General features: G+C 35.8%; 7 protein-coding genes and 1 pseudogene across 8 annotated transcripts; 1 reads left to right on the plus strand and 7 right to left on the minus strand.

Moving 5' to 3' along the window:
• Positions 1-473: 473 nt before the first annotated feature.
• LOC106296488 (organic cation/carnitine transporter 1) lies at positions 474-2,739 on the plus strand. Its single transcript, XM_013732622.1, has 2 exons — positions 474-1,040; positions 1,448-2,739. The coding sequence occupies exons 1-2, from the start codon at positions 596-598 to the stop codon at positions 2,614-2,616; spliced, it is 1,614 nt and encodes a 537-aa protein (XP_013588076.1). The 5' UTR covers positions 474-595; the 3' UTR covers positions 2,617-2,739.
• A 68-nt stretch (positions 2,740-2,807) lies between these two features.
• Positions 2,808-4,292, minus strand: LOC106296489 (transcription factor BTF3 homolog 4-like). The gene is made up of 6 exons (XM_013732623.1): positions 4,182-4,292; positions 3,735-3,802; positions 3,496-3,644; positions 3,356-3,412; positions 3,236-3,274; positions 2,808-3,155 (listed from the first exon to the last, which is right to left on the minus strand). Exons 2-6 carry the CDS (start codon positions 3,800-3,802, stop codon positions 2,968-2,970), a joined length of 501 nt encoding a protein of 166 aa, XP_013588077.1. The 5' UTR covers positions 4,182-4,292; the 3' UTR covers positions 2,808-2,967.
• A 206-nt stretch (positions 4,293-4,498) lies between these two features.
• On the minus strand, positions 4,499-6,986 carry LOC106296572. Its single transcript, XM_013732732.1, has 4 exons — positions 6,368-6,986; positions 6,061-6,285; positions 5,158-5,508; positions 4,499-5,088 (listed from the first exon to the last, which is right to left on the minus strand). Exons 1-4 carry the CDS (start codon positions 6,851-6,853, stop codon positions 4,624-4,626), a joined length of 1,527 nt encoding a protein of 508 aa, XP_013588186.1. The 5' UTR covers positions 6,854-6,986; the 3' UTR covers positions 4,499-4,623.
• A 671-nt stretch (positions 6,987-7,657) lies between these two features.
• Positions 7,658-9,157, minus strand: LOC106296319 (GDP-L-fucose synthase 1). Its single transcript, XM_013732422.1, has 2 exons — positions 8,997-9,157; positions 7,658-8,840 (listed from the first exon to the last, which is right to left on the minus strand). The coding sequence occupies exons 1-2, from the start codon at positions 9,016-9,018 to the stop codon at positions 7,894-7,896; spliced, it is 969 nt and encodes a 322-aa protein (XP_013587876.1). The 5' UTR covers positions 9,019-9,157; the 3' UTR covers positions 7,658-7,893.
• Positions 9,158-9,642: 485 nt separating this feature from the next.
• Positions 9,643-10,385, minus strand: LOC106299562 (annotated as a pseudogene).
• A 2,127-nt stretch (positions 10,386-12,512) lies between these two features.
• On the minus strand, positions 12,513-13,395 carry LOC106299216 (alpha-amylase/subtilisin inhibitor-like). The gene has a single exon (XM_013735340.1). It carries the CDS (start codon positions 13,341-13,343, stop codon positions 12,708-12,710), a length of 636 nt encoding a protein of 211 aa, XP_013590794.1. The 5' UTR covers positions 13,344-13,395; the 3' UTR covers positions 12,513-12,707.
• A 7,840-nt stretch (positions 13,396-21,235) lies between these two features.
• LOC106299508 (21 kDa seed protein-like) lies at positions 21,236-21,856 on the minus strand. Its single transcript, XM_013735590.1, has one exon. The coding sequence runs from the start codon at positions 21,851-21,853 to the stop codon at positions 21,236-21,238; it is 618 nt and encodes a 205-aa protein (XP_013591044.1). The 5' UTR covers positions 21,854-21,856.
• A 1,395-nt stretch (positions 21,857-23,251) lies between these two features.
• On the minus strand, positions 23,252-24,141 carry LOC106299662 (putative serine carboxypeptidase-like 52). Of its 2 annotated transcripts, none has more exons than XR_001261832.1 (5): positions 23,993-24,141; positions 23,786-23,919; positions 23,591-23,704; positions 23,439-23,488; positions 23,252-23,352 (listed from the first exon to the last, which is right to left on the minus strand). XR_001261832.1 is itself a non-coding variant. In XM_013735719.1 (5 exons), exons 1-5 carry the CDS (start codon positions 23,995-23,997, stop codon positions 23,258-23,260), a joined length of 318 nt encoding a protein of 105 aa, XP_013591173.1. In that variant the 5' UTR covers positions 23,998-24,141; the 3' UTR covers positions 23,252-23,257. The 2 variants fall into 2 exon arrangements, 1 of the variants encoding a protein (XP_013591173.1); XM_013735719.1 differs by having other exon boundaries at positions 23,786-23,839.
• Positions 24,142-25,865: the final 1,724 nt, after the last annotated feature.

The raw sequence follows: 25,865 nt of genomic DNA on the forward strand, positions 1-25,865 counted from the left end.
GGTAAAGAGTTACATACACCCCTATAAACGTTAATATTTCAATAACATGTTCTAATAATTTGTAGATATCTTATTGGTCCAGTCGATTAAGAGTTCACTAAATATTTTACATAAAATCTAAGGTTCAAATCTTACAGAATATGGTTTGTTATCATCTATTTAGATTAATGTTCAGCTGTCAGTAAAACTGTTTAGCGTGAATCCTTATAATAATGGTAAAGATTATTCGTTGTAAATTAGTTGATATAACGATTTTTATAGTTTGTAATAGAGTAATAATAAATCATGTTAACAGGTTTAAATAATTTTTCTTTCAATTTTTAATTATATGTTCAAGCTAACGAATTTGCCAATCAGACGCAACTGATAATATAGACACACAATTTAAGAAAAAGTTAACTGAGCTATATAAGAAAAATATCATGACTCATTACCCACAATTGCTTTTTATTTGATTGTTTATTCGAGAGTGATGAATAAGATACAAAACGCTGGTCGACCATGTGTATATAAACGGTCGCTTACTTAACATATCAAACCAACAAAACAAGAAATTAAAAACAAGATTATTTTACACCTGAAACAACATAAAAATATGAAACCCTCTGAACAAGAAGCTCCCAAGCTTGCGGAAACACTATCAAACATATCAAATGATTCATCAGCATCCGAGAAAGGAGAAGCAACAAGTCAACAACAATCCAACAATGGGTATGCACTCACAGTTGATGAGGTGATCGAGCAACATATAGGAGCACTTGGGTTTGCTCAGATCATGCATGCTCTCTTGGTCTCTATTGCTTGGACCTTTGATGCTCAGACCACTCTTGTCTCTATTTTCTCCGACGCTCAGCCTGCTGCAAGGCTTCTCGCAACTGGAGCCATCGTGGAGGGCTCTTTGATGTGTGGAATGAGTACCAGCGAGTGGGAATGGGTCGGAGGAAAGAGCGACACTATTGTTTCTGAATGGGATCTTATATGTCAACATAAGTTTCTTGTTGCTCTTCCATCTACTCTTTTCTTCATCGGTTCTCTTTTCGGTATGGCTGTTAACCCGATTTCTAAAATTCTGTATTTTACAGTTTGGAGAGTCTTACCATCCTTTTGGTTTGGTTCAGTTCGGTTCAGTTCAGTTTTAGAATATTTTCTCATATAATTATGGATAAAACCGCCAATTTTTTTTTGTAAATCTACCCAACCAATAAAAAAACTTTCTTACCTTCCATTTTAACTTTATTTATTTTAATTCTAATTTTCTGTTGATTAACCCGTTAGAATACGTGAAAAGTTAACAATAAATATTATTTCAGCTGTGGTACCAAGCAATAAAAAAGCAGTTGCGTCCAATGATTGAATTCAGTTCGGTCGGTTTATGTGGTCCAAAACTATTAAATCAGTTTATAACTCTTTAAGTAATTCTCATGTTGGCTTTTGTTTTCTCCGACAGGTTCTGGAGTTTATGGATATCTTGCAGATTCATGGTTTGGTCGGAAAAAGACACTATTTCTCTCTTGTCTACTAACCTTCGTCACCGCTTTGGCCATCTCCTTTGCCCCAAACATTTGGGTTTACGCGTTCTTGCGTTTCGCCAACGGGTTCTTCAGATCAGGCATCGGATCTTGCTGCATCGTGCTAGCCACCGAGGTCGTCGGCAAAAAATGGCGTGGACAAGTAGGCCAATACGGTTTCTTCTTCTTCACGTTAGGGTTTCTATCTCTGCCCCTCATGGGTTACTTGGAGAGAAAGTCATGGAGAAACCTATACAGAATCATATCCGTTTTACCACTTGGTTACGCTCTCTTTCTCCTGCCCTTTGCTTACGAGTCTCCTCGATGGCTTCTCGTCAAAGGGCGTAACAAAGAAGCGATGGTGGTCTTGAAGAAACTCGCGAGGCTCAACGGGAAGCAGCTTCCCGCTGAGCTTAGCCTGGTCGATCCGATTGAAGGACGAGACGATCAAACCTCGTCGTCGGAGAATTTTTGGAAAACGAAGTGGGCGGTGAAGAGGATTGTGATGGTTATGATGGCTGGATTTGGAAGTGGTTTTGTTTACTATGGGATTCAGCTAAACGCAGAGAATCTCAACTTCAACCTTTACTTGACCGTCGCGGTGAACGCTATGATGGAGTTTCCTGCGGTTTTCATCGGAAGCTTCCTCCTCGGAGTGATGAACCGTCGTCCGCTGTTCTCAAACTCATCTTACCTAGCTGGAATCTCGTGCTTGCTCTGCGCGGTTCTCTCGCTCCAGCGTGTTACCAAGGCCATGCCCGTTGCCAAATGGCTGCAGCTTGCAGTTGAGGCGGTTGGGTTCATGGCGTCCTCGACCGCGTATGACGTTCTATATGTCTATGCGGTCGAGCTGTTCCCGACAAACGTGAGGAACTTTGCGGTTTCGCTTCTTCGTCAAGCGTTTATGCTTGGAGCGTCTGCGGCTCCGTTGCTAGTTGCGTTGGGAAGGGAGAGTGCGATGATGTCGTTTATTGTGTTCGGCGTTGCGTCTGTGTTGAGCGGCGTGGTGAGCCTCTGGCTAAGAGAAACGCGAAACGCTCCGTTGTATGAAACGCTAAGGCAGCAGGAGAAAGCAGAAGAGATGGAAAACAGAACAGAGCACACTTGATCACTTTAGTGCTGTTCTTTTAATGTTTTTATGTCTAATAATTGGGGAAAATGTAAAATCTTTCGATTTTCCATCGCATTGTATCTAATGCAAAGTTGATGAAATGTTAGTCTAAATTAGTCAGAACCAAGAATCAGCAAGGCTACGTTGCAAGAACTGATTGAAAAGACACAACACAATTCATCTGATGGTAAGCAAAAAAAAAAACGATCTAACCTTAATAAAAAGGAACATTGGTGTCTGGACAAGTGATAACAAAAACATGTCTTTCTGTTCGCAAAAAAAGATTTAGAGAAAACAAGAATCTGAAAGGTGCTCAAAAACGGTGGAGCGAAGAACTGGTAAGCTCTCTTAAGAAGCAGTAGCTTTGGGCTGAGCAGCTTCTTCAGAAGCAGGAGTCTCGAAAGTCTCTCCACCTACGAGCTCTGGAACATCATCATCATCCTCTTCTTGGATAGTTGCTGGAATATCAGCTCCACCTGGTGTTTGTTTCTGGAATTGCTCTGCTAGCTTCTTCAGGTTCTCCAAGTTATCAGTTCCTGAAATAACCAGAGCAAGATACTGGTTAGTTCAAGGGATCATTGGTTTAGAGAAAGGACTTGGAGAGTAGTGTACATACCAAGTTGGCTGATAATCTGAGGAAGTATGTCTTGCAGCTCTGCAGGAAAATTCAGATTTTGAGATCAGAAGAGGCACAAACAGAGAAAGACTATTTGAACTATGTGGATACAAAATTTACTTTTGGTCTGTGGTGTACCGCTCACAGCCCATGTGTTAGCAGCAATAGAGGCTTGAACTGTAATAACAACATAGAAATATTAACCAACTGCAGAGATTTATGACAAAAAACGAAAAAAAGATTGGAGATGGTTTTTTTACCCTTAGGGTTAATGAACTGAATGACAACATCATCCTTAAAGATGTTAAGTTCCTCAATACCGGGAATGGAGTTGACTCCAACTCTCTTAAGAGTGCTCTGGAGCTTCTTGTCATCGGTGGTGTTTGTCTTGTGAACAGCCTTCTTCTTTCTGAAAATGACATAAATAAAAAAAAGTTTAGAGAGAGCATAGACATTGCCTAATGGTTACATAAATAAATAAAGACTTTAATATACATACCTTCTTACAGTTCCTTTACCGCCAGTGCGGACGGTGTTGGCCATCTTCATCAACTTCTCCCTATTCATCTGTTGTATCAAACACACACACAAAGCTACAACCTTTAATCCCACAAATGTATCAAAGAAGACAATAACTAATCATGTCATCACTGTCTAATCAATTAGATCCATGGAACACGCAATGATTAGGAAACAGGACAGCAAGAAGAACACATGTTGCGTCTTTAGTATGAGCTTACCCTAAGTTACAACTTTTCCCAATCAATTATCAGACAGTACTTTTAACATTTAGTTAACTTGTCGGAAAGACAATACTCAAGGACACAGACAGTAACACAGATCAATAAAGAAAACCAAATGAATCTAGAAAAGAAAAGAAAAAATGAAACTGATCTTGACCACTTCAGCTAAATCAGAAAGCTTAGATTACTAAAGTGAAGCCTACCTTGTTATTCGATTTCTAGGATTCTTCCTCCGACGAGGGGTATAAGAATAAGATAAGAAAGAGTGAGTGAGAGAGAGAGAGAGAGTTCAAAGCGGCGGTGGAGGGTTTCGCCCTTTTAGTAAATACAATGCCTAGCTAATCTCCGTACCGCTCGATAGATTTATTTGGCCCATGGGCCTAAATCTATGGCCCATTTTACATTCCAAACCCTTTCTTTTCATCCGTGTAATGAAGAAGCAAAATTTAACAATAAGGTTTTGATTCTTATGTAATCATGTAGATCACCAACAAGAACTCTAACAAGAAGATTATATGTATAGTCCCAAAACTTCTGCCAAAAAAAATAATATATGAGAGATCTCGTTACAAGTCCTTTCTAAAGTAACAAACACGTTTTGATCACAACATCTCGTTTGTTCTCTCTCTCTTAAATATTTTCCATTTAAGCTTGGAACTCTAGGAAGAGCTTAAGCTTCTGCAACAACATCTCGCTCGTTCCAAAAACCGGTTTCTTGCTTCCGATCCAATCTCTACCAAGAATCCCGGTTCTCTCGCTGCTGACCATCTCATCGCGGAACGTGGAAACAATCTGGTACATCGATATCCTCAAAACATCTGAAGCTGCGTACGCGTAAGAGTAGAGCGCTCCGCTTCTCTTTTTGATCGGCTTAACATCTTTTCTCACCATGCTCGAGGTCGCCCATTTGATGCTAGCGGGTCCCAAGAGCTGCTGCGGTGATTGCAGATTGTTCTTCTTCCCCATAAACGTTTCAACAGCTAGCAGAAGAGAGAGGAGGGTTGAGACAACGTCTGCGTTTGCACCGGATAGTTGTGCTACTCCGAGACTGTCTTCCTTGTGTGAGATTGAAGTGAGGGATGCGGCTGTTTGAGCACACCATGCATATAGCTGCATGTATCAGACAGAGCGCAATTAGTTTTGCGTTTCAGATACAAAAAGTTTGAATTGTGTATTTACCTGGAACGACTTGAGTGATTCGCCAAATTTAGGATCGATGTATGATTCACCTATTTCAGCAAAGGTGTGGTCTATCCCAGCAGCTAACTTGGAGGCGAGCTCTTCTAAAGGCCTCAAGCACAGAGTGATGACTCTTTTGTAAGTCTCGCTTGACTCCGCGAAGAAAGCAGCGCGGCGCCAGGTGTCGACATTATTTTGAGACACCATGTAGAGATCAAGGTACGCGAGATACTGCTCGAGGGAACCTGGAGGACTCCCTTCTAGAGCAGCGAGAAGAGGCTCGCTTGGATTTGTTTCTGCTGCAGCAGATCCTTTTGGAGGAGCAAAAGCAAAGCGTTTTGTGTGCAGAACCTGGAAAAAAAAATGTCAATCACAACAAGCCTCTTTTGTAGTAAAATCTGGAATCGTGGCTAACATTTACGGTTTCCCATAATACGATGAGAAGAAACACACAGAACAAGCTTACAGATGGTCCGTTTCAAAATGTCTATGCACTAGGCAAGGAATAATAAAACTAATACAGGAAAAGTAAACAATTTGACGAGTAATAATATTGTAATATTACTGTCTGCCTCACAAATCACAATGTTGAAATTAGTAAGTACATAACGAAAGGCATGCTTCTATGCATAGAGATACAAAAATTCTATTAGTTTTAATACATACATTTAAAGACACATGCAGCAAGTGTATTTGACATATGAAAACTTAAAACAATAAAGGAAGAACTAAATTGAAAGCAGCTAACTTGAAGCAGGCTTTCAGATTATTCTCAGTCGTGTTTCACAACACTTGAGTAATAGTGAGATCCAATGTTACCTAGAACTAAGTTAACTAAATGGTTATATCACCAACCTATAAGCAAAGCAAATGAAACTAAGTGAAAGCAGATGAATCACAAACCTGATGTATATGGTGAGTCACTTCCCAAGAGAGGATCAAACAGAAACTACCCGCATAAGAAATGACCTGCTCACCCAAGAACCTCGACACAGACACAAGCCCACCAGACCAGTCCAGCAGAAACAACAGCATTACCGTCGACAACACATAAAGCACACCAGAGAGCTTCAAAGCTTGTGTTAACGCCGAAGGGAGACCAATCTTGAAGCTAAAGAACGGTTGACGCTGTCCGAAACAAAAACACAAAGTAAAGAATCAGCAGAAGACAACAAACAAACAAATCGATGAATCAATAATCACAAAAAACCTGAATGATTGGGAACTCTAATACCCATCTCTGCTTGAGAACAAAGAGCACGGCGTAAAGCAAACCAGTGACAAACCCTCTAAACCCTACTCTCCCAACCACTCCACTCTCCAAGCAGAACACAGCCGCGGAGCAGAACCCCGCGAACCCCGTGGCGGAGACGAAGAGCGCGATTCGTAAAGAGACGCGAGCGCGGCGGCGGAAGTCCGGATCCGAGAGGCGGCGGAGGAGGCCGAGGGCGAATTGGAGAGGGGAGAGAGGGGGAGAGTCCGAGGTCGGCGAGGAGAGGAGAGCGAGGGAGATGGAGAAGATGAGGTTTGAGGCGTGGAAGACGAGGAAGGTGAGGAGGAAGGAGGCGAGGGAAGTGGCGGAGAAGAGGAAGAGGTTGAAGAAGAGGAAGATGGCTGTTGAGGGGATCGATTGCCAGATGAGGAAGGCGGCGAAGCGGTGGCTGACTACCGCCTCTGGCGCCGGAGGAGAAGGCATTTTTTTTTTTTTTTAATTAATTTTGAATTGAGTTTTTTCGTGTCCGAAGTTAGAGAAGTGAGTGTGAGCTAAGGAAAGAGAGAGAGAGAGACGGAGACGGAGGTTGTAAAGGTGTTGCTGCTGATTGGACGCTAACCCTTTTTCGCGTGGATTCGCGGTGCGTTTTGTTGACGCTATTATTACAAGGCTTTTATCAGCCCATTGGGCCGATATATGTAATTCACTATGTGTTATATGCTTCTCTTCTTCTTCTTTTTTTACTTGCGTCTTGTAACCAAATTAGTAAGCGTAGACTTGAACGTTATATATGTTTAAAATCTCGTTCCATAATTCAAGTTCGTTTAGATTTTTACCTATTTCGGATTTGGTTATTAATACTTTAAATTCATATATTTTAATCATGAAATTAAGTATTCATTTTAGATACTAATTTGAATCTACGAATATTTGTTCAGATTCTGTTTTTTAATTTATTTTAGTTTTGAAAATTTTCAGATATCAATTCACATTCAAATCTGATTTGAATTATATCCGGATTTGAATCAGTATTGAACCCATTATACACATATTTGGTTGAATACTGATCCAAGTTTTTCAGCTAGGGTCTCAAGTTCAGTAAAAGTGTTCATGGCAAAATGAGAGAGATTCCCTAGTATTTTGATATTCACTTTAGTTCCAAAACTTCAAATGATTTCATACACAATTATATTAGTTATATTTATTTTTGTAATCTTCAACTACACGAATCCGGTATTATATAATCATTCATCATAGTTTTTGCTTGTTATAACCTCTCACAAAAAATGTTTTTCAAACACTTTTATAAAAGAAAACTAAATAATACAGCATATCTTGTTCATGGATTTATGATGCATCAAACATGATCATGTCGGATAATGTAAGTTCCTCAGGTACAAGAAAACAACCAAATGTAGATTAAAAAAAAGAAGCAGCTCTTAAACCTCAAAGATAGATAAATCACCTTGTAGTGACAAAGCCGATTGACCTGTGAGTCATGTATATATAGGAGAAAGCATACATCACTTCTTGTCTGCACAAACATTCTCCAAGTACCACTCATAAGTCTGGCGAAGACCATCCCTCAGAGAAACCTTCGGCGTCCACCCCAACGACGCGAGCTTCGAGCTATCCATCAGCTTCCTCGGCGTCCCATCAGGCTTCGTACTATCCCACCCAAGCTTCCCTTCAAACCCAACAACCTCTTTCACCAACTCAGCCAACTCCTTAATCGTCACTTCTTGCCCACTCCCTATATTCACATGCTCCAACCCGCTGTAATTCTCCAACAAGAACACACACGCATCAGCCAAATCATCCACGTGCAAAAACTCCCTCAACGGACTCCCACTCCCCCACACAACAACCTCCTCAGCTCCACTCACCTTCGCCTCGTGAAACCTCCTCATAAGCGCAGGCAACACGTGCGAGTTCTGAGGATGAAAATTATCGTTAGGTCCGTAGAGATTCGTCGGCATCCCCGAGATCGCGTCCCAGTTATGCTGGATCCTGTACGCCTGGCAGGTCTTGATCCCCGCGATCTTGGCGATCGCGTACCACTCGTTGGTCGGTTCGAGCGGTCCGGTTAGCAAAGCGGACTCGGGGATGGGCTGAGGAGCGAACTTGGGGTAGATGCAGGAGGATCCGAGGAAGAGGAGCTTCTTGACGCCGTGGAGGTAAGCGGAGTGGATCACGTTGGTTTGGATCTGGAGATTCACGGCGATGAAGTCGGCGGGGTAGGTGTTGTTGGCGTGGATCCCACCGACCTTGGCGGCGGCGAGGATGACGTGGACTGGCTTCTCTTGTGCGAAGAAGGATTCGACGTCGGCTTGGCGAGTGAGATCGAGCTCGGCGTGTGTTCGGAGGAGGAGGTTCGTGTAACCTAATTGCTGGAGCTTGCGGACGATGGCGGATCCGACTAGGCCGCGGTGGCCAGCGACGAAGATTTTGGCCGATTTGTCAGACATCTCTGCGATATAAGAGAAAGGTCACAGGTTCGATCTATATCAAAATCAAAATCGGCGACATAATTTTTTTTTAAGTTTCAGAACATTCCGTTGTAGATTCCATTACAAATGTCGACAGACTAATAATTCGATTCAGATAACTATGGAAAGGGACGTACCTGAGCCGATCGTTTCCGCCATTTTCGAGTCTTGTGAAGTTCAAAGGAGAGGAAAGGTTGTGGAAAAATCTGAGAGATCGGGAGACGAGTTTGGTCAGCATTCAAGTTTTTTTTATTAATATTTTAGGAAATTGAATTTCTGGAGATCTGGAAAAGTTGACTTTTTACCAAGGTAACGTAGTATGTATTGTAAGAGACTTTTCAATATCGACTGATCCAAATCATATGGGCCTAGAATAGGCCCATCTATTTTTAATAGCTAACCGTATTGATATCGGGTTACTAAACCGAATATTTCCGGTTCGCAACTAAAATAGGCCCATGCACGTATTATTCGTACGTACCAATCGTTGACCACAAATCCGATTATAACAGTCAAAACTGATGTGGTTCAGGGTAGTTGATTTTGGCATATAGCGATTGTAATTTTAATTTTGTTTTGTCACAATCATAGTGATTATAATTTTATTTCATTTTGTCAGCATCAAAGCGGATTATTTTGTGAGTTTCATAGCGATTATCATTTAGCAAAAAATCTCGAACGTGTTCATGTAAATGTTAAGTTAATTGGGAAAAGAATAGCAGATAAGAGATATTTTATTCAGTATGTAATCTTCAAAGGAAAACAACACATAGAGGTTTTATTATAAGTCAAAGCAAACATCGAGTCTTGGTCCTCCCACGCAAGTCTCACATAGTCTTGGACGAAATTTCGGTAACGTTAGCTTTCTTGAACACAACCAAGAAGGGCTCAGAGGTTAAAGCCAAACGCCTGATGCCGATTTCATCCTCGAATATACCGACATTCCGGCATCTAGGACAGCCAGTCTCAAGAGCGGGAGGACAGAACACAAACTTGTAAGCATCATCTCCAGATTTCTGAATCTGGAAGAAACTCTTCCCTGAGTCTTGTGGACCAGCCATCACGAAGTACTTCTTCCTCTCCTCGTCGAACTCACCGACTTGCCAATATGTTGACTGAATACAGATCGTGGCTCTAACGACCGTCTCGATGTTGAGGTTCCGTGATTCGGGAACGAACGCAACTTTGATCTTCCAGTTTGAGAATTTTACGGGAATACCTTGATCGACCTCGGATGATTCTTGCACGATATCGAGAGGACATGGTATACCACCGCGGCCGCGTAGAGACAAGCCACCGCCTTGGCCGCGGATTACGGGGAGAACATAGTAACTGTCGCGGAACATGGTGTCACCGTCGATGTCAAGAACCGCGCCATGTGTGCTTGTGGCTAAGACTGCGGCTAAGGCAAGAACGAAGTAAAACGGAGGACTCATGGTGTTTGTATTATTTAGTATTTCTTGTGGTCATTCAGGTGTTTGGTGGATGAAGAAAATATGAGTTGATTGCAGTTTATTTATAAACATACAAGTATATCCAATGGTGACCGGATGAGGCGGCTTTGATGTCTAGTACTGGAGGCTTATATAGCTTGTGAACTATAAACTCTCAATATTTATATGATACTACACATTGAGAAGACGATAATTTCTTCCTATATTCTACGCAAGTTTCTTTAATTTCTTTAATATTATCTATTTTTGTCAAGATCGATTGTTTTCAATACTAAATTTCATATTTTTCTTTAGAGTTTATCTTCAAAAGAATGAGAACGATTCCAAATAAACTTTTTAAGAGATTAAAGCGTCCGTTTGATTATTTTACTCTTTCTTTTGTCAACATTTTACTTCGTTTTATGTTACATTTTTTACAATTCAAGTGGAAAAGGACGCAAACGAAGATTTGTTTATGTTCTTTTTAGTGTCTATTGCAGCTCAGTTTAACTAAACCAACCAAAAAGAACATGTAATTTGAAACTTTGATTATAATCCATAGTTGTCATTTGTTTGTCTTTCTCTAAGCGGAAATAGTAGACAAATAGAAAAAGACATATATTAAAGGACAAATCTTAGGTTCACCCCATATCATGAACTTTTAAATTCACCACCCCTCTTATAACTAATCAAATTGCCTACTAGACTATTAATAAAAAAATAACTTTTTTTAAAAAAACTCTAAAATAATTGAAAAAAAGATGTCTCTAACAAAACCCTAAATCTTAAATTCTAAACCCTAAATCCTAAACCTTAACTCTAAACCTTAAATCCTAAATCCAAACTCTAAACCCTAAATCTTAAACCCAAACTCTAAACCCTAAATTCTAAACCCAAACTCTAGATCATAAACCCAAACTTTATACCCTAAACCCAAATCCTAAACCATAAACCCTAAACCCAAACACTATATCTTAAACCTGAATCCTAGACCCTAAACCCAAACCGTAAACCCTAAACCCAAAAGGTTTGAATTTGGGTTTAAGGTTTACAGTTTGGTTTATGGTCTAAAATTTGGGTTTGGATTTAGAATTTACGGTTTGGGTTTCGGGTCTAGGATTTGGGTTTGAATTTAGAATTTACGGTTTGGGTTTAGGGTCTAGGATTTGGGTTTATGATTTACTATTTAGGTTTATAGTATAGGATTTGGGTTTAGTATTTAGGGGTTAGATTTAGATTTAGGGTTTAGAATTTAGGATTTAGGGTTTTGTTAGTCATATTCCTTTTTCAACTATTTTAAATTTTTTTAAATAAAATTTAATATTTTTTATTAATTATCTAAATGACAGGTAGAAATATAAATGGTGAATTTAAAAGTTTATCCTAAGGGGTGAACCTAAGTTTTGTCAATGAGGCCTTTTTAAAACCCCAGTAGAGTATTCTCTTTTTTTTTCCAATATTTATTTCAAATTTGCAGTTATCCTTATTGTAACATTTTTTAGTTTCTATTATCATCGCTTAAATGTATTAATTAAATTGAATCATTTGACTTATTTTTTTTTATCGGGAACGTTAGTGCTAAATTTATTTAAAAAACTTAGTTATCCAATTTATATAGATGAAAGTAATAATACTATATATTTATAATTAATTTTTCTAGTTTTAAAATTATAATCTTGAGAAAATTATTGCATAGGTATCTCATAGTTTTGCAAACCTTTTTGATATTTATATTATCATTTCTTTCTTTAATTATTTTTAAGAACTCGTCGTTCGTATTAGGGATGGGATCGGAATGCTTAATGATGCTTTAATCAATCCACCAGTAAGTGAGTGTGTGTGCGCCCTAATAATTTTTTTGATTAATCGTCAATACTTGATTCGTGCTCCATGCAGGGTATGTTTGGGTGTCTTTCTTATCTGTGTACGTGGTAACTGCGTGTTTAGGTGTTTTCTCAGGCATATACTATATGCAATGTAAGTTCCTTATAGATAAAGCTTTATTAAACTTAATTATTGACAGGTTCTTGAGCTCCCAACGTGACGTTATATTTTGGAGATGCAAATAAATGATAATAAGATTAGTTTAATTTCGAAATATGTTTTCAGAAATTTCACTCGATTATATATATATATATATATGCATGAATCGATTGTCTGTAAAAGTTGAGTGGTGCAGTGGTGTTATATAATCTATTTTGATGTGTGGTCATTGGAAAATAAAAATGCTTCTGTTTAATTTCCAAGTTTTGTGAATCGTTAAACTAGAGAGAGAACTGAAAAAGAAACAAAGGAAAGATGTTTTGTTCCATATGATGATTGATGAAAAAAAGAAAACAGTGAACACACAGATAATGTAGTCTTTAATGCAGGTTAAAACTCTTATCTTCTTGATATTGTAGTCTTTAATTTCTCTCAGATAATAGACATCGTCTTGGGCGAAGTCTCTGTCTCACCAGCTTTCATGAACACAAACGGGAATGGCTCAGATCCTACAGCCAAACGCCCAACGCCATTTGCGTCCCTAGCTATCCCGACATCGTCGCAACCCCCATCTCCAGAACAAAACGTAATTTTGTAGACGTTATGAAGTCCACCAGTTTTCTTGATCTGGAAGAAACTCCTTGAAGAATCTTCTCCATGTTCTGGCTTAGGGCCAGCCGCTATGAAACAAGTCATAATGGGCAAGTGAGACGGAGCAACCCACCAGTAGGTTGACTGGACGCAGATCGTAGCTGCAACATCCATCTCGATGTTGAGGTTCTCTGATTCGGGAACGAATCCAACTTTAGGCTTCCAGTTTGAGAATTTTACGGGAATGCCCCTTTGGACCTCTGAATCTTCCTTCTGGATATAAAGAGGACATTGCTTGTCACCAAGGGAGGAGAGAGTCAGGCCGCCACCTGTAGGGCCCCAGATAGCGGGGAGAACGTAGTAACTGCCGACGCCGAATATGACATCACCATCAGTGTCGAAAATTGGTCCGACGGCGTTTGCAGCCGCGGCCAAAACAGCGGTTAAGGCAAGAAGGGAGTAAAACATAGGACTCATCCTTTTTTGAGTTTGTGTATGATAAGATTTGAGTGTTACTGGATGAAGAAAATGTGAGTTCCTGTGATCGGTATTTATACACGGAGGTACACTGGGATTTGAGTAAGATGCCTATCTTTTTTAATATTCATGTTTCCTCCACTCTCCTTACACGCTTATTTAATTTGTTTGATTATTTACATATGGTTTATCCTGATCTTGGACTGTTGGTTAACGTATATGATTATGTAGGTTCAGTTATTCACTATAGCTCTGGTTTTATAAAAGTTTTTGATTTAAACGTCTTCAACAAGGAACACCTATAAGTGTCTAGTGTTGTAGCTTCTGTTAATTTTCTTGGTTCAGTTTGGTTTGGTTCGAAACTGAGCTTCCTGATTAAATGTTTGGTTAACGTTGATAGTTTCCACTTTCCACACATGTTTTTCGATTCTTGTGATATGAGCGCACGTTTTTAGAAGATAAGGATAACAACAATGTTAATTAATAAGGAAATATACCAAAGCATATGCTTATAGTAATATCCAAGTCATTTTTCGCCTCATCGTGTTTTTATATACTCTTCATGTGATTAATTTTTGGGCAATTCTCTAAACTAACATTTTTTAAGTTTTTGTCACAAAAATAGTCTTCAAAAAAGAAAATGTTCAAAATAATTTTTTTTTATTTTGAAAATTTTAATTTTTTATTTTTAAAAATTTGAAATTCTAACTCCAAAACTCCACCCCTTAACTCTAAACCATAAGTCTAGATTAGTTAACTCTAGAGCGAAAATATATTTTTATCCTTTAATAAAACTTATTTTGGTCATTTTCTTTATTGAGTACTATTTTTTTGACAAAAACTTAAAAATGGCTATTCTAAGGAATTTCTCTTAATTTTATGAGGAAATTATTTAAGTGAGACAGTTTTAAAATCATTAACATCTTACTAAATACACAATTTTAATTAGCTAGGTTATTCGTTTGCGGTTTGGGTCTAGTTCAATTATTTCAATTCTTGGGTTCTTTAAACCCAAGGTTTAGATCCGTTTGGATATTTAGAAAATTTGGTTTGGTTTTAGTTCAATTATTTTGGTTTTTGGTTCGATTTTTGTTTTATGTTTAATTCAGTTAAAAAGGTTAAAAAAATTAATAAATAAAAAATTCATAACAAACATGATGTTATGTATTCAATATGTTTTCCCAACTATAACTATAGATATAAGTTAAATTTAAGAATATGTCAGAGACATTTATGAATATCTTTCTAAATATACATAAGAATTAAGTCTAGTTACACGTTTATGTGGACATTCCTGATTTGGTTTTACAAATTCAGGAAAACATTATACACATTCATAAAGTCTTCATATTTATTAATTAAATCGTTTTTTAATATTTATTTATTTTGTAAATTTTAAAATAATTAAGAAAATATATAAATAAGAATATAATTGTCATTTACCCCTTTAATAAAACCTAATTTTGTTATTCTGAGATTTGTAAACTATTTAGAGAACAAAAACTAAAAATTGTTACTTAGTAAAAATGTTTAATAATTATTTAATAAAATAAAAAGTATTTAATTATTTAGCTATATATTAAGTTCTAATATTTTAAAAGACTGTATATTTTTATGTTTTAATTTATACACTATGATTTTATTAGATTGCAATCTTAAAAAAATGTATGAATAGCTTTTTAGTTATTTTATTTTAGAAATATTTTTAATTATTTAGTAGTATAAGATGACTAATTAAGTTGTTATCTGATATATTAGAGTGCATAGCTAATATAAAAGTTTTAATCTGGTAATATAACACGGTAGATCAAAGTTAAGTCTAAATTATGTTTCTATTTAAATAATATTGGTAAGAGCATCCGCAATGGAAGTCTTTAAATAGAAGTTTTTAGAAAAAAAATAATTAAATAATCAGTGGATTCCACCAAAACTAAGGATTCAATCTTTAAAATTCTTAAATAAAAGTTTTTTTAGCGAATTCTTGCACTATTTGCGGGTCTACACGACATGTGGCGACCCGCGATTAGTTGATATATATATTTTTTTTTATCTGAAAAAAAAATAATAATACTTAAAAATCAAAATAAACTTTTTTTTTAAGGACTGTTCTTTGGTAACATCACAGCGAGTGCTCTAATTATCACACGTCTGAACACGTCGAGAAGATGAGTTATAAACTCCACTTTCCAAACACGATTCTATAATTGTTCATTTGTCTTTTTCTGTAGCGGGTTAACTTTACAAATAAAATGGGTATGTGCTTCACGAGTTGTATTGGTATTAATGGAAATTAGTAAATAATAACGTAGCTATCTAGAAGACTAGGCCTGTTGGTATCTATCGAATCGTGATACATATACCGATTGATAGTCAATGCTTTGATTCGTGGTCTGCACATGGCATGTTTAGTTGTATGCAATTACTATTCTATGCACGATTATGCAATGTAAGTAAGCTCTTTGTTAAACATAAAGCTTTATTAAACTTATTGAAATGTTTTTGGATCTCGCAATATGGCTTAAATTATATTTTGGAGATGTGCGCAGATAAAGGATAATACTATTGTATATAATTTATTATCTGCTCACTTCTCGTGTGAATTTTAAAAAAATGAGAAATTCATTATGACTTCTTTGGATAGTTGGTCGCTTCTTTTGTTCGTCTATACATATGTATTACTCGCCAGTAATACAGAGGATTATCATTGTGTAACTCGTGTTGCCTTTTATTTCTCTCTGTTTATACTGAATTATTTTTGTTTGAACTACTATATTCTGAAATTTGTAGAATTTGCACCAAAAACAAATTTGTACAACGGCTAGTAGAGTTTATTTTTTAAACATTTTGGTATAGTTCAATTTTCAAAATATTCAGCAATTTTGACTCGATCATGTATGAAAATAAACCAATCTTCTGTAGAAGATTTGTGATGCAATGGTTTGTGATATAACATGATTTTAATAATATTTAGCATCTCATTTAGTTCTTTTAATCACTTTAGATTGCATTTAGTGGTCTATATTGCATATATATGTTCATTTGTGTGCATTAGGGATTAGATTGCACAAATGGAAGTTTGGAGCCAAAATGTGAGGTTATTCTTGTGTATTCAAGACTTTGTGGCCGATTTGGAAACCATCAAAAGTCCAGGGACCAATGATGCGAATTCATTTATTTTGGTGGGACCCATCTCCATGCTTTTGTTTTAATATATTATATATTCGTAAATACTTACAATAAATATCAATTAGTACAACGGTTTACTCATCTTTAAAAAGGCTAACAACCCGAGTTTGAATAGAAACCATGAGATTTTTTGCATGTTTTTATGATTAAGTTTAATTAAAAGCAATTATGACTTTTACAAGTCGTCTTCCTCTTTAGACTTTTAGGTTTTCTGCAATATTGACTCCGTCTATAATATAATGATTGAGTTTTTACTCTCTCCTTAAAGTGTTCACCTCAGCATTTCATTTATTTTGGTGAGACCCATCGTCATGCTTTTGTTTTAATATATTATCTATTCGTAAATACTTAAAGTAAATATCACTTAGTGCAGCAGTTTACACATCTTTAAAAAAGCTAACGACTCGAGTTCGAATAGAAACCATGGGATTTTTTGCATGTTTTTATGATTAAATTTAATTAAAGGCAATTTGACTTTTACAAGTAGTCTTCCTCTTTAGACTTTTAGGTTTTCTGCAATATTGACTCTGACGACTCATATATTTTCACGAGTTATACATCAATTTCTTCGTTTTTGCCATTTTCATGAAAACATCATGAATCTCCTTATATATACTACTCGATTATAGGATGAAACGAGTAAAAATTATTTTTTTTGTAAGAATCCCTATTTTCGGACCGAACCAGTCTAAATCGTCACCGTTGGTACCCGAGTTACGTTTTTCCGGCGATTTTACGGCCCTCGGCGGTGAGTTTTCGAACGGGGCTGTGTAATTAACTCACGGCCTATCGCACCCAGTTTCTACATATATAAGTCTTAAAAGGTAAAGCTGATGCGTCAGAGAGACCCAAAGAAGCCTTCTAATCGTCTATTTTTTTCACCGTCTCTAAGCTAGGGTCTAGGGTTCTCCACTTCACCACTTAACTCTCACCTCCGATGATAAACCATTACACTCTAAACCGCTCTATTAAATGTCGCGTATTGAAACTCTCTAAAATGATATAATTTCATAGTCCTACTGAAAACTTGATTAATATAACTTTTCTTTGTTGTTTGTTATACTTTCCGAAGTTGTCCACTAAGACATGTACGCCATGGAGGGATTCACTAATTTCCCAGACTTGAAATCCGAATTAGAATGCATTGGTAGTTTCAAGGAGGAGGTGAACAAAATCTTTTACACAGCCGACAACTACATGAACAACCAATGAAAAAGAAACACAGCTTCTTGGACGGACTAAGAGAGTTCGCATAGACCTGGGAGGAGCTCATGGAGATTCATTTTTTTATTTCTGTTAAAAGATCTCGCCTTGACCATATTTATAGGGTTATGTATATTTTTTTGCTCTATGTCTAATAAAAAGTTTCACTATTGTTTGGGGTTTTGAAACTGTGGTAGATAATTATTTTCTTATACTTGCACAACTTGCAAATTTGCTGGATAGCTAATGAGGATGACAATAAGTCAGCGTATTAGATGTTGAATCTCAGCGGATATGTGGGTCTCTGTCCGACATATTCATGGGGAAAATGTTGCTAGATGTCGAATTCATAAAGATAAATCGGAAACTCTTTTAGACATCCACACATAAGATATGAAATATCAACATATAAGAAATCTCCAGTTATTCTCATATCAACCTAATCAATATATTATAATATAGATTATATACAACACGGAAAAACAAAAGTTAAAAGAAAAACAAAATCCCATACATAAGACTACACAATGCATCAATAACGTACCCGGCCCCGTGCTTGCGCGGAGACTATGCCCCTAGTTGTTTAAGTGAGACAGTTTTAAAAGCGTTAACATCTTACTGAATACATAATTTTAATTAGCTATTGGGCATTCGGTTTTCAGTTCGGTTCCGGTTCAGCTATTTCGATTCTTGGGTTCTTTAATTTTAGAGGTTTAAGATCCGTTCGGATATATAGAATATTCGGTTTGGTTTTGGTTTGGTTATTTTAGTTTCCGGTTCGATTGGATAATACAGTTAGGTTAACATACAAATTAATTTCATATTCCATTCGGTTCCAGGATTTTTGGTTAGTTCGGGTTAAATAATAAAAATAAAAAATAAAAAAAATTCACAAAGATGATGTTTTATATTCAATATGTTTTCCTAACTATAGATATAAGTTAAATTCAAGAATATGCCATACACATTTATGAAGATCTTTCTAAATATACATAAAAAATTACATTTAAGGAGTCTAGTACAAAACCATTTGGTGTTCAAAAATTGAGTCTTATTACACGTTTATGTGGGCATTCCTAATTTTCTTTGTACAAATTCAAGAAAACATTATACACATTCATAAAAGTCTTCATATTTATCAATATTTTTTTTTTAAATCATTTTTATTATTCAGTTTTTAATATTTATTTATTTTATAAATAAGAATATAATTGTCATTTACCCCTTAAATAAAACTAATTTTGTTATTCTGAGCTTTGGAAACTATTTAAAGAACAAAAACTAAAAAATGTTACTTAGTAAAATTGTTTAATAATTATTTAATAAAATTACAAAAATATTTAATTATTTAGATATTTATTAAATTCTAATATTTTAAAACACTCTATATTTCTATTTTTTAAATGACACCCTATGATTTTGCAATCTTAAAAAGATTGTATGATTAGCTTTTTAGTTATTTTATTTAGAAATATTTTTAATTATTTAGTTGTATTAGATGACTAATTAAGTTGTTATCTGATAGTTAATATAAAATTTTAATTTGGTATTATCACACGGTAGATCAAAGTTAAGTCTAAGTTATGCTTCTATTTTAATAATATTGTTTTCAGATACATTTTGCAAAATTGATATTTAGTTATTGCCCCTTCGGAGACATCAGACTTCTAATAAAATTGGAATGATATAGAGAATATTAGCATGGCCTTTTTGTAAGGATGACAAGACCTGGACACGGATCGGATATCCGGGTTTTTGAAGGTATTTGTGATTTGCTTCGTATGCCACGAATATCTAATTTTTCGATTTGCTTTGCTTCGAAAAAATACAGATATTCGGAAAAACGGATATCCGAAAATAAATAGATATTTGCGAATATTTACGAATACTTACGGATATCTCGTATGTTTTGATTAATGCAAATAATTTTAAAAATTTGATACAAATTTGTTTTGTAAAATATTTTTTGCATGATATATAAGATAAAAATTAAAAAAATAGTGAATCTACATATTTTATAAAGTTTTTAAACTTAGTTAACAATTATAATAAGACCAAACTTAAGAAAAAAATTATAATTGTCATAAATTTATTCATTCCCTTTAATGTAATATTTTTATATAAGTAATAATGTGAATAGAATTTGTCAAATCATATGTTAGAATAACAATTATATAATTTTATACATTTAAAACTTTAAATATAATCAAGATCTACCTATATTTATATATTACCGGATCAGATCAGATATCCGCTTTTCAAAATTTTAATATTTGTGATTTGATTCGATTTTAACGGATATTGATTTTTAGTATTTGTTTTGCTTCGAAGGTTTACGGATATCCGAAATTTTCGAATCGAATCGAAACGATAACGAATTGAATCAAAATTAACGGATAAAATGCCCAGACCTGAGGATGACCACGCAAATTGAAAAATGGTCCAAATTTTCTTTGTAAGAAAGTGATCTTTAATTATTTTATTCAAATTCTCTTACATTCAAACACGTTAAAACACGTCGAGAAGATGATCTAGTATTTTTTTTTTTGGTCAACTAAGATGATCTAGTATTTTTTTTTTGTCAACAAGATGATCTAGTATAAACTACACTTTCCAAGCACGATTCGATAATTGTTTATTTGTCTTTTTCTATAACGGGTTAAATTTACTAATAAAAAGGGCATGTGATTCACGAGTTCTAGTTAGTATTAGTTAATAATACGTAGCTATCTAGAAGCTATCTAGGACCTGTTGATATCTATCGAATTACATATACCGATTGATAGTCAATGCTTTGATTCGTGGTCTGCACATGGCATGTTTAGTTGTATACTATTATATGCATTACTATTATGCAATGTAAGCTCTTTGTTAAACATAAAGCTTTTATTAAACTTATTGAAATGTGTTTGGATCTCGCGATATGGCTCAAATTATATTTTGGAGATGTGCGCAGATAAAGGATAATACTAATGTATATGATTTATTATCTGCTCACTTCTCGTGTGATTTAAAAAAAAAAAAGAAGAGAAATCCATTATGGCTGCTACTCGCCAGTAATACAGAGGATTATCATTGTGTTGCCTTTTATTCCTCTCTCTGTATATTCTGAATTATTTTTGTTTGAACTACTATATACTGAAATTTGTAGAATTTGCACCCGAAAAAAATGTAAAACGGTTAGTAGAGTTTATTTCTTAAACATTTTGGTATAGTTAAATTTTCAAAATATTCAGCAATTTCACTCGATCATGTATAAAAAAATAAACCAATCTTCTGTGGAAGTTTTGTGGTGCAATGGTTTGATAATGCATCTTTTATATATATGATCATTCTAAACGATTAATGTTTCTGGTTAATTTCCAAGTTATGTGAATCTTTTGTTTAAAGAGAGGAAAGAGAAAAACGAAACAGATGAAAATGTTTTATTCCATATATGATGATTGATGAACAAAACAAAAATGTGAACGCAAATATATCTACTTAATTTTGAAATTACGTATCTACATAGTCTTGGACGAAGTCTCTGTTCCAGTAGCTTTCACGAACATAACCGGGAATGGCGTAGGGCTTAAAGCCAAACGCCAAACGCCATATTCGTCAACAAATATCCCGACATCTATGCAATCATTATCGTTAGGACAAAACGCAATTGTGTAGCCGTTATGAAAATATTTAGTTTTCTTGATCTGAAAGAAGCTCTTCAACGATTCTTCTCCAGGTTCTGGCTTAGGACCAGCCACTACAAAGAACTTCTTGATGGCCATGTCGGACTCAGCGACCCACCAATAAGTTGACTGAACACAGATCGTAGCTTTGACATCCATCTCGATGTTGAGGTGAACTGACTCGAGAACGAACCCAAATTTAGACCTACAGTTTGAAAATCTTACGGGAATACCCCTATTGACATCTGAATATTCCTGTCCGATATAGAGGGGACATTGGTTGCCACCACGGGGGGTGAGAGTTAAACCGCCACCGGAGAAGATGGGGAGAACGTAGTAACTGCCGCCGTCGAGTATGAAATCACCATCAGTGTCGAGAACTGGTCCGCCAGCGTTTGCGGTCGTGGCCAAAACAGCGGCTAAGACAAGAAGGACGTAAAATTTAGGGTTCATCCCTTTTGAGTTTATGCGAGTTCATGTGATCCGTATTTATACACGGATGTGTATACATGCACATATAGCTACGTATAGATTTTGAATTATAAACTTTATAATCAAGCAAGTACATTGACATTTGAAAAGATGCCTATCTTTCACTTTCCTTCTACGCTTAATTCTTTAATTTAGTTTTATTTTTACTTCATAATATAGAACTAATTTTTTACCTCGTTTTCACTCGTGTGATTACTTTATGAGGAAATTGGTCAAGTGGGAATAATGAAAAGTGTTAACTTATTACTAGTTAAGTAAAATGAAAACTCTATTATATAGATTCCAATTTTAGCCACCATTCGCATTGTTTTTTTGTCTTTTCTACTTGGGTCAAATTTGCTAATAAGATGGATATGCGCTTCACTAGCTATATTTATTTACTGGTCATTTAGCTATCTAACTAGATGATAACAAATGGTTTTAATATTTTACGATACTACAAATTTTATCGACAGGAAATATTGGTCTCTTAAATATATCATCGTTGTTGAAGAGTTAATGTATTACAACTCATTTTAATTATTTTTAAGACTTCATATGCATAAATCACAAAAACCAGATATGCAACATCGATTGTAAAATGATGAAAGGAAATTAGGTTTGCTGCTCTCAATTTTTTTACTATTGGCTCTCTACAAGTGATTTCATTTTCTACTTCTATAAAAATTGTGCTTCGTTCTCGATTCTGTTTCACTGATATGAGTTTTGTTTTTTTTTTAAACTTATTTTGTGAATTACATAAATGTCAATTTAAAAATATGGACACCTGTAAAAATTAGTTGCACTCCATATACATATCTAAGAATCAAAACTATGAAGAAAATCACCGGCAATCTCTATTGATCTATTCACAGGTTAGTGATCAAATCTAATATATCAAGCTGTTATAGAATATAAGTGCACACTCGAAATATAAATGTCTATCTAGTATATATATTCACCAGTTCGGTCTAAAAATCATGTAATTCTAGAACAACAAAACAAATTACTTATTTTATTAACCTACGCTTTTAAGGTTTAGTTACTTAAGAGTATAAGGATAAAAAATAATATAATATTTTACCATTCTAGTATATGTAAACTATGTATAAAATAAGAACTGTTTGATTTATTAAATAATAAACGAGAAACTTATAATAAATAGTTCAAATCTCTCATTCATACAATTATAATAGATAAATAGGATATTAGGGAGAAACAAATATTAGACGATTGGTCAAATCTCGCATTCTTCGAACAAACTCAAAAGAAGGTGATTGAAATCTTGTCATGATATTTTATTAAAATATTTTAGGAATAAAATCCAAGACTAAATTATTTAATCTGAATGAAATAATATATAAGTAGTACTTCCAATATTAAAAATCACTTCAACTTGAAGAAGTGTATTTCTGGGATTGTCAGGATGAAATAACATATTAGAAACCATCTATTTTGTAACTCGGCGTGTGCCCACCTCCCTGTAATTGAAATCCACAACTCTCAATAAAGACCACGATAAAAACGTTGAGTGGAAATAAAAAAAAGAAGAAAGAAGAGGAAATACTTGCTTTGATAGTAGCAAATGTCATCTTATTTGCATAAGTCCTTGTGTATCTGCCAAGTAAGAGTCAAGAGTAATCTCAATGTGCATTTGATAGGACGAATGAACAAGAAATGGAAACAATTAATTAAGGAAAGATAGGTGCACATATATACCCAGCGATTTGATCGTTGATCATCCATGGCCTCCAGTCATCGATAATAGAATAGTTGAGAGACCTTATCCAAGCTTGGGTTCCAAGATAAGGCACTGCCATATCGTGATCACCACTGTTCACCAAAATCCGCACAAAGTTACATAAATCCTTGAACTAAAAGAAAAAAAGTTTACCGAAAGGTTAAAACTCTGACCTGAAGATGAGAGAACGATAGCCACTGATACTGTTATTCTTATGGTAAGGTACGCTGCTTATAATGTCATAGCTTATAATGTCATATGTGTAAGGAATACCATATTTACATCGTATCCATTCCCCTATACTCTCCTACCAATCATATAGATCGCTTCATATATAAGACTAGGCAAAATCTCTTAAAAATAATTAATTATATATATACCTCATTGATTTGAAGAGCTTTGCGTACGGTTTTTGTAAGTCAAAAAACACTGGACGGTGAAGTTGGAGGGTGAAGGTGGTGCTTTTGTCAACAATTATGTTCACCTACTCCTCAAGCTTTTCCTATAAATATACAAGCTTCTGGTTTCTGAAATGTATCCCAAAACAAAAAAACAGAGAGAGAACAAAGAGGAGATCGAAGAAGAAGGAGAAAAAAAAAATTTCTCACAAAAAAATCTTCTTTAAGAAATTACGAGTAATTTTTGAGTGTATTTGGGATCGGGGTGTGAGTTGAGAGCTTGTAAAAATTTTCCGGGTTGATAATAAAACATCTGTAGCAGGTCCGGAGACATAGGCAACATTGGCCGAACTCCGTTAATAATTTTGTGTGTGTACGCTTTTCCCGCTCCCATAAATTCTGGTTTACCGTAAAATTTGACCGCGTATTTACTAACAACTGGTATTAGAGCTTGAGTTACGGTGATCGGTCAAATTTTTTGTGGAGTTACTATTCACGTGAACAATAATTCGTGAATAGTGAATTTTGTAGGTAACATTGGTTTATCGACAAAGGTGTTCTAATACACGGTGGTTCCAGAAACGATGAGAGGCGAAGATGGTTCAGCGCACAGTATCAGGAAATTTATGGTACAGATTATGCATTTTGGAGAATGCAAATTGAAGATTAACTGTACGGAAAGAAGCTTCATCAACCGCTGAGCAAGAAGCCTGAGAAGATGGATCAGGATGAGTGGGAGCTCCTTGACAGACAAGTTCTGGGTGTTATAAGGTTAACACTGTCAAAAAACGTTGCTCACAACGTTGTGAAGGAGAAGACCACAGAAGGACTCATGAAAGTTCTCTCGGATATGTATGAGAAACCTTCGGCAAACAATAAGGTATTTCTCCTGAAGAAACTCTTTCATTTGAAGATGGAAGAAGGTGGTCTGGTTGCTGCACATGTGAACGAGTTCAACACGTTTGTCAACCAACTTTCATCAGTTGAAATCGAGTTTGATGATGAAGTGAGAGCACTGATTTTGTTGGCATCTCTGCCAAATAGTTGGGAGCCAATGAGGGCAGCGGTTAGTAATTCTGTGGGGTACTCAGAAGCTCAAATTCAATGATGTTAGAGATCGTATCCTTGCTGAGGAAGTTCGAAGGATAGACTCTGGGGAGGCATCAACGAGCTCTGCTTTCAACGTGGAAAACATAGGGAGAAACCCAGATAGAAATAACCGGAGTAATGGCAGATAATAGTCAATGAATGGACGGGGTCAGTGCAAATTCAGACAGCCTGCAGAGTGCTGGAATTGTGGAAAGATCAGTCACATTAAGAAGAATTGCCGAGCACCACCGAAGAAGGAAGACAACAAGAGAGGCGGAGCCAATGCAGTGACACGTGAAATTGCTGATGCATTGGTAGTGTATGTTGATTCCACGAAGAAAATTAAAGCTCGTGATTCAACTGCAAATACCACCAAAGCGTCAATCTCCTATGTCGATAGCCCAGCGATTCATGGGTGCTTGACTCAGGAGCGTCGCTCCACACCACACTGCACCATAACATCATGGAAAATTATGTTGCGGGAAATTACGGAAAGGTATATCTTGCTGATGGATTACCTTTGGACATAGTTTGTATTGGACATATCAATATGAAGATATCAGATGGACGTGTGTGGAAGATTACCAAGGTCAGACATGTGCCAAAGTTGATGCAAAATCTGAGCTCGGTAGGTCAACTTGATGATACGGGGCACGATGTTAATTTTGGTGGTGGAGCCTGGAGAGTCAAGAAAGGTTCCATGGTGGTGGCTAGAGGTCATAAAAGAGGCACTCTTTATATGACGACGAGTTATCAAGACACTGTT

This window comes from Brassica oleracea, chromosome C6, assembly GCF_000695525.1.
Source record: "Brassica oleracea var. oleracea cultivar TO1000 chromosome C6, BOL, whole genome shotgun sequence".
NCBI lineage: Eukaryota > Viridiplantae > Streptophyta > Magnoliopsida > Brassicales > Brassicaceae > Brassica > Brassica oleracea.

Coding starts and splice junctions, on each gene's coding strand:
- LOC106299216 (XM_013735340.1), bottom strand. CDS start 13,343: ATGAGTCCTATGTTTTACTCCCTTCTTGCCTTAACCGCTGTTTTGGCC.
- LOC106296319 (XM_013732422.1), bottom strand. CDS start 9,018: ATGGCGGAAACGATCGGCTCAG. Junction 8,841..8,996: donor GGCGGAAACGATCGGCTCAG/GTACGTCCCTTT, acceptor CTTATATCGCAG/AGATGTCTGACAAATCGGCC.
- LOC106296572 (XM_013732732.1), bottom strand. CDS start 6,853: ATGCCTTCTCCTCCGGCGCCAGAGGCGGTAGTCAGCCACCGCTTCGCC. Junction 5,509..6,060: donor TGACTCACCATATACATCAG/GTTTGTGATTCA, acceptor TTTTTTTTCCAG/GTTCTGCACACAAAACGCTT. Junction 5,089..5,157: donor AATCACTCAAGTCGTTCCAG/GTAAATACACAA, acceptor TGATACATGCAG/CTATATGCATGGTGTGCTCA.
- LOC106299662 (XM_013735719.1), bottom strand. Junction 23,705..23,785: donor TATCGTTCTCTCATCTTCAG/GTCAGAGTTTTA, acceptor TTTGGTGAACAG/TGGTGATCACGATATGGCAG. Junction 23,489..23,590: donor ATCAACGATCAAATCGCTGG/GTATATATGTGC, acceptor CTTACTTGGCAG/ATACACAAGGACTTATGCAA.
- LOC106296488 (XM_013732622.1), top strand. CDS start 596: ATGAAACCCTCTGAACAAGAAGCTCCCAAGCTTGCGGAAACACTATCA. Junction 1,041..1,447: donor CTTCATCGGTTCTCTTTTCG/GTATGGCTGTTA, acceptor TTTCTCCGACAG/GTTCTGGAGTTTATGGATAT.
- LOC106296489 (XM_013732623.1), bottom strand. CDS start 3,802: ATGAATAGGGAGAAGTTGATGAAGATGGCCAACACCGTCCGCACTGGC. Junction 3,645..3,734: donor GGTAAAGGAACTGTAAGAAG/GTATGTATATTA, acceptor TGTCATTTTCAG/AAAGAAGAAGGCTGTTCACA. Junction 3,275..3,355: donor CGGTACACCACAGACCAAAA/GTAAATTTTGTA, acceptor ATTTTCCTGCAG/AGCTGCAAGACATACTTCCT.
- LOC106299508 (XM_013735590.1), bottom strand. CDS start 21,853: ATGAACCCTAAATTTTACGTCCTTCTTGTCTTAGCCGCTGTTTTGGCC.